Source organism: Zootermopsis nevadensis, unplaced genomic scaffold (assembly GCF_977971745.1).
Source record: "Zootermopsis nevadensis isolate Lab colony 2312 unplaced genomic scaffold, Znev_1.0 Znev_ptg000017l, whole genome shotgun sequence".
In the NCBI taxonomy this organism is placed as follows: Eukaryota; Metazoa; Arthropoda; class Insecta; order Blattodea; family Termopsidae; genus Zootermopsis; species Zootermopsis nevadensis.
The window spans coordinates 3,812,420-3,820,303 of NW_028259149.1; the positions used below are offsets into that span (position 1 = coordinate 3,812,420).

The 7,884-nt window shown below is 35.3% G+C and overlaps 1 protein-coding gene across 1 annotated transcript; it reads left to right on the plus strand.

Annotated features, from left to right (window-relative positions):
* Positions 1-317: 317 nt before the first annotated feature.
* On the plus strand, positions 318-3,903 carry LOC110839690 (uncharacterized). Its single transcript, XM_022084121.2, has 2 exons — positions 318-430; positions 1,971-3,903. The coding sequence occupies exons 1-2, from the start codon at positions 416-418 to the stop codon at positions 3,060-3,062; spliced, it is 1,107 nt and encodes a 368-aa protein (XP_021939813.1). The 5' UTR covers positions 318-415; the 3' UTR covers positions 3,063-3,903.
* The last annotated feature ends 3,981 nt before the right edge of the window (positions 3,904-7,884 follow it).

The window sequence follows — 7,884 nt, forward strand, 5'->3', positions numbered from 1 at the left end:
GATTGGAATAGACCATATTACCTTGACTCGCGTAATTTCGCATTCAGGAACTTCGTAACAGCTGTTGTATTACGCACAGCCAAGCATACAAATGATAAAATATTTATTTATTACGAAAAAATGTATCATGCTGGATCTTGTTTTTAGAAATATCGCCCGGCAGGACAGGGCAGGGGGAGGGGGAGGGGGGAGGGGAAGTGAAAGATGGAAAACTATGCAAAACGTTTGATAAGGAACTGCGTGACGTTGGAATATAGCCTGTTAAAATCGTTACATAAGCTAATTGTCATAAAGCCACGTCAAAAAATAAGCTTGTTCATAATGCATGTATGACTATCGTTTGCAACTTCATTTGGTTTTCAGTATGATTTCAGAAGTGTAAGTTACAAATCGTGATTTTACGGTCGTATTAATTATGGAAAAACTTAAGGTAATGCATTAAGCAGAGAACATTAAAATTTGAAAATAGACTCTACAGAGAATTATAAGTATATGGATCTATGTAAATACAACTTAATTAATATTATATTAGTACTGCATTTTGTCTGACGTTGGTCTGTATTTAACACGCACATTTACACAGCCATTATTAGATGACTTCTCAGCATTATACAGTGTCCGAGAAAGAGTGCACACATTTTAAATATTTTTGTTGAGAAAATAAACAGAGCTAGCAGAGTGTACTCTGCTAGCTCATGTTGGTGTAATATGAATTCATTTATACTGTAAAGATACGTGACAACTGGTGATTCTGTATATTAATATTATCGATCGATGTTGTGCAGTGTTTGATGTAATACATTTGCCAGTATACAGGTGTCCGAGAAAGAGTGCACACATTTTAAAAAAAATTATTTACAAAATAAACAGAGCAAGGACAATACAATTCTGACCACATGAAACAGCGACTCAGAAGGTTTTTTTTACCACACAACGTTTCCTGCAAGATGGATTGGAAGAGGTTTGCCCGTTGCATGGTCTGCAAGATCGCTGGATACGGGATGGACTTTGTGCCAGTAACAAAGGTAGCTCAGTTCGAAATTCAATAAATTAAAGAAAGGTGGAAAAAAAAACTTTCTGAGTTGCTGTTTCATGTGGTCAGAATTGTATTGTCCTTGCTCTGTTTATTTTGTAAATGTGTGCACTCTTTCTCGGACACCTGTATACTGGCAAATGTATTACATCAAACACTGCACAACATCGATCGATAATATTAATATACAGAATCACCAGTTGTCACGTATCTTTACAGTATAAATGAATTAATATTACACCAACATGACCTGGAATGAACATGTACTTCTACCTGACGCAGAAAAACAGATTTTTACGTGTTAAAGCAACAAAGTTGAGTAAAGATTTTAATGGTAAATACCACATAGTAACACGCGTGTTTTTTAAGTACTGCTGTTAATTTTACAGGTCATTCTTGAAGGTGCAATTCTCTAGTATTTTATATACACCAAAATCGGTTCTGAACCAGTAAGAATTTTCCTGATAGGGAAAATTAAAATACGTATTTCCTTATGACACATTATTATTCGAGCGAGAGGAACTTTGCAGTTTAGAGCACAGAACTCTTGATTTATATCTGGACGTAGGATCCCGAATTATAAAAAAATCTAATTGACCCATATATTTTCTTCTTAAAACTAAATCACAGTCACGTACATTTAAATAAATGGCTGCAGAAACTTGTGTAAACGCCATTCACTGAAGTGTGCAACTCATATCATATCTGAAAATTACCGTCTTCTGGGTTGCAGCGCAGTGTGGCCTGGTAGACGTTTATCGACTTTTCATAGATACCTGCTGCATTCATCGTCGAGGTGATGAGTAAGTACTTCTGAAACGACGGCGTAAACTTCTACCAGACTACACGGCGCTACAAACCAGAAGACAGAAATCTTCGTATACGTCGCCGTGGGAACCAGAAAGAAAACCCTAATTTGTACCATATTTAATTTCAGATCGTGCTCATATCTGTGATAATTGCTGTCATTCTCTGCCAAGAAGTATTGACAGGAGGTATACCGGATATTGGTTATGGGCGGAATAGCGGAGCAGGCCAGAATATCAGTCCACGAAAACGAAGCGAACAACATGAGACATATGTAACGAAGCGAAAACGAGAAGCCAACATCGGCATGACGGTGAACGGTGAAAATGAACAGCCTGCTTCTGAAGATGCTACAAGAATCATCGAAATGATCAGTACATTCATATATTCACTACCAAATGTGATTGAAGCAGTAATATCTCATAAGAACCGTCATGAAAGGAGTGAAGCGACAGATCTAGCCAAAAATGACGATTTACTTCGACGCAACACAAGTTTTCAACTACTATTTACGGCATTCGACGTGATAGAGTTTATACAAAGCAGTGTAAAGAATCTTGAACAGGCAGGGATCATAGAAACGCCGGTCATAGATGCTGCAGTTAACGTCATAAGTGACATATTAAATTTTGGTAGTAACGATGAATTTTGTGACGTAGTCTGCAATATAACAGACGTATTTGAAAGCGTATTTCATGTTATAGTAGAAAAACTTCAGGATCTTGAACAGGCAGAAATTACAGGCTTCACCGTAATTATAAACTCTCTACAAGACGGAGTTGATATCGTGATTAAGATATTAAATTCTATCAAAGACAACATTTTTCAAAATCTCATCAGTGATGTAATAAATCTTATGGTAGCCGGATACAAGAATCTTGAACGTACAGCAGTTACAGACATAACCAAAATAATATCTATTCTACAGGACGCACGTAATATCATAAATAAGAAAATAAATTCCAGCAATATCGGAGATATTTATAAATTTTCCACCGATATAATTAACGTTATACGAGGTGATTTTAAGAATTCTGAACAGGGAGGAATTATAGATCAAACAAATCTCAAAATGTTTCTACAAGATGCGGCTAATGTTGGGAGTAAGACAAACTGTGCCATTAGCAGTTACGTCGACAATCTCGCCAGAATTATAACAAACAATTTCAAACGCGCGTATATTGCTGTACCAAACGAACTAACGGATCTTATAGCAGGATGAAATCAAACCGAAATAAAGGCGACTCTACACGGCATAGTCAGTAATACAATTCTTTTTTAATTATAAAAAAATAATATAGAGACAATGGATCTCTTTAATTAAAATTCAGGATATCATCTTACTTTATAGTAGTAGAAACGCTCTGATTCGAACCAACAGGATTTGACACAAACCCGAAAAATGTCCCATCCACCGCCAAATCATCACAATTTATTTCCCCAAGTTCCAAAGAAATGTCACCACCATCTACTTCTAGATCGTCCAAATGAACGCAGATTAGGCCTATATCAAGAGATACGCCCACAAAAGAGCTGAATTCAATCATGTATATATGACGATGTCCCTTTCTATAAACTTCATTTCTCACTTATACGTATCAAATAAAACGAAAAAGATATTTTCAGTTGCATCGTATAATTGTGTGCAACTTTTAACTCGTACACAAATGCCGAAAACAGAATAAGTCTGAGAATAAGAACAATATCTGAGGTAACTACAATTATATAAGTTGGAATGGGTAAAATTACAATGCGAGGAACTTTGTTTGATTTTGTTATAGAGTTCTTCATATACTTTAAACTCAGGATGTTATGATGATGCAGACACGTGTGATGCTCAAGAAAACGAAAAAGTCTGTAAATAAGCCGTTACTAAGGTAGCAATAAACTAAATCAGTATGGAGGTTAAAAGACAGACTTCAAGAAAGCGTATGAGTAAAGAGAGAAGTTCTTTCCAACATTTTGCTTATGTACCTTTTGACAAGACACTAAAATGTATTGGTAGTTTTAAGTCATGTAAAGATGCCTATAACTACAGTAAAATATAACGCTTCTGAATCTCATACGAGGATATTTCGCTATCAAATTGTGGTAACCTAAGCCCTGCGATGCAAACGATAAGACGTTAAGTTTTAGATACAATCACAAGCCCCTAAATCTGTACAATTTAAAAATATTTTTCAGAACTAAATTTGGAAACGAAAACATACCGAAACAATTAAAAATTTTCACACATATTAAAAGCGTTTAACAGTTGGCAAGTCCGATTTACTTGTACGTGCTCAGAATAAATAAATATTACCATACAAGTAGACCTATCTAAGCCGGAAACATTTTATCGTAAATACGTCAAAACATTACTGGGCCCACACATTTCTCATGCAGACATATGTTCGTTGTTATTCCACATTCTGAAGCTATACGTCCACGTTTACTGACTTCCTCAACAGTCCCAAAATGGACACAATCAAGGTAAGAAATTGCGTTTCTAAGGTCATATTTTCACAGTGCTCCTCAGCGAATATATTTCGAAAGTAAAATGCAATGCAACAATTCTAATTAATCCAAATATTTCGTTGGCATACTCAAAATAGTCACAGTCCACACAAATATAAACGTAGGTAATTAATAAATAAATAGATTATAAGCTAGTAAACCGCCCGCCATGAATGACGGAAAAACCCAAAGCAGTAAACACACGTAGTTATAAACATTATCCCATAAGGCCGAAAATCCTTTATAAATCAAAAATATGCAACGATTATAACAACGAACACATAAACATTATCCTGTAAATTCAAAATTTTCATGACAATGATTATATATCAAATCTAAAACTTCTTGACGATGGTGAAGAGTCAATTGAATAAAAATTTTCTTGGGTATTATCTATCGTCTAGTAAATATAAAACGTAAAACGACGTTTCGGAGATGGGACTCTATCTCCGTCTTCAGGTTCCTACACAGTTGGGCCCACTAGATAGAGCTAATCCCTATCTCCGGTCCGGAGCCCAACTGTGTAGGAACCTGAAGACGGAGATAGAGTCCCATCTCCGAAACGTCGTTTTACGTTTTATATTTACTAGACGATGGATAATATCCAAGAAAATTTTTATTCAATTGACAATGATTATAGCACGCACATCATAAATATTATCGGAAAAGGCCCAATTCACTAACATCTGCTTATTATATAGATAGATATTTAAATACAATATAATTGCGTAATCCTTTTTATTTATGATGTATTGTAATAAGATAGCCCGTAATACAATGTATCAGAAAGGAGACTGTGGCTCTACAGTACTGCAGTGTTACGTACAGAAAATACAAGCGAAATTTGGTTTTAAAATGCTAATAAATAAACTGACCGGCAAATAAATGGAGACAAAATTAAAAATTCTCCTCAGTACAGTGTCGTTAAAAAATTTCTGTGCATACACAGACCCTAGGAAACACATGTGACGTGCGTACCCCAAAGAAAACATTACGTGTCTACATCACAAAAATCAATTGATAATGTTGTTTAAGAATAAATTCACCGCTTATTATGATAAGAGTTCAGTTCACTGTGATAAAATACAGAATTTGTGAATATTAATGTAGGTTCATAAGGTTATCACAGTGCTTTAAAGTGTTAAAGAAAACAAATGATAACGATAACATGCGATAAGACCCCCAGTAAAACAAACACAAAATACGAGAAATTTCTAAATGATATATGTCAATTAATTATTCTCTGAATAACGCCATAACCCTACTTTTCACATAATAAAATTATTAAACATTTTTAAATTATCAACTACTGCTTTTACTTATACATTAACTTCATTATCACCCTATGTACAAATGTTGAGCACTACTAACATAAAAATTTGGGATGGATTCTCATTTGTTTTTCCAGATTGGGATAATAATGGTGATAATATTATTGAGTTTGCAATTGCAAATGGTGGCAAACCTTCCAACATATCTTCCCGAAGTCAAACATGAAGAATTCTCCGCCACGGAAAAACAAAATTCTACTACTTCACTACAGATTACCGGAAGTTTTCATTCCGAAAGTAAACTATATACGGTAGACAAGGTACATAATGTAACCGAGAAAAATCAGATTGTGGCCAGTGATAAGAGTGAGACAACGCCGAACTCGGACGACAGACAATGGCGTTCAATTGGCAGCCAGCGCGAAAATGTTGAACACAATCGAAATAAAGCAACCGGAAGAAGATTCTGTTTTACTGATCAGATCACATTTAACTGTACCAATTTGGATCCAAACTGCGGTTACATAACAAGTGATCACATAGGTACGAATGACAGTAAATTAATTATAAATAATATATTACGTATTGTCAACTATTTAAACAGCATATGTAATGAATACAAACATAATAACGAAAGTAGAATCGATTAGCCTGATCGATTTAATCAGAATAAATCGATCACGTACGATACAGAAACAATGAAACGCAGATAACAACGTTAAAACGAGAAATACCGTGGGAAACAAAAAATTGTAAACACAAGTAACCACGAAAATTCAACACAGAACTACAACGATTAAACTAACCCTTGGCCTTCGTTCATATCTACCAGATATATACCACCTGCCATATCAAGAATTCGCAGCAGGTGGTGGCAGGGGGGGGGGAAGCCATAGACAATAACAAATAGTCTGCTTGAACCCTCCCCCCTCAATGCACACAAACACAGTCGATGCGACCTTGGGAAACCCGAAGCAACCATCGCCCATCGCGTCGATCTGTCAGTCGGATCGTTAGACTAATTTAAATCTGTAGACTGCCGCCGTATCAAGTACTTTCGTTGTATATGTTGTGCCCCAGTGTGGCTTGATAATTTTCGAAATTCAATACTGCAGATAAAAAGGAAAGCAAATTTATCGGCTGCACGGTCCTCGCAGCATCGTTTCTCAATTAATGTTCATTTATAAACAACCTATTGTTTTCAGGAAAAAAGGCTAATAACCTAATGGAATTTCCATCGCGACCCAATCTGGATCGTGTCCCACACGTTAACAACTACTGGAGTAGCATTTAATACGTTTCATAATTCTCTACGAAACTAAGTTCCGAGGTAAAATTTATAGCCCTACGAATACTTTAACATTAATTATAATTTTTAATCTCACACGATATCTATTTCGGAATGCAATGGTACAAGAATTTTGTATTGGGATTATTTTTATGTCATAATTCGAGTAAATTGTTTTACACGTTTGACACCATAATAAACCATAGTAATGATGTACTACTTTTGCTAATTTAATTCAAAGCGAAAAGATACCATTCGTTTCTCCATCGTTTACTTCATCCCCTTCGTAACTACACCTTCTTCCATCCTTCCTTCCTTCCGTATTTAGTTCTCATGAATACCAACTAAATAACACCAATGAAATATAAACCATGTTACTCACCTCGTTACATCAACGTTTTCGCCGCCCATCGTAGAAGGATCCTGAAGACCTCCTAGTGTCAGCAACAACTATAAGACAGAACATTTTGACCTTTAATGTCATTACTGATAACTTTAAGGCCCCTGTGAGAGCAAGAAAACATATATTAAAGCAAACAAAAACAAAGAAACACACAATGCAGAAACTTAATCAAATCTATAAAACCAGTTGTTGTTTTTTACAAATCTGGTACCTAAAATAAATATTAATTTTATTTAGATCAACAGTTTCTATTCGAAATATTTTTGAATACGGTATGTATTTGACGGAATACAATGGAAGAAATACGTACTACCGAAATATTGACGTCAGGAAGGTGCGTGGAAAATGAAGTAGACATGAACAAAAAAGAAACCTATGTTGTTTCTAAATTGCCACACTGACACAGAAATGAAATTATAATTCACTTGATTAATAATCCATACGATTACAGGGCAATAATTACGCGTTGGTCTTGTAATGAACATCCTTAATGAGCGTTACCCTAACAAATTAAATTGTGGTGGTGGTGGCTTAATCTGGTAGCCGCCAAATTCACCGGACTTAACTGTCTTCCAAGTTAAAATAA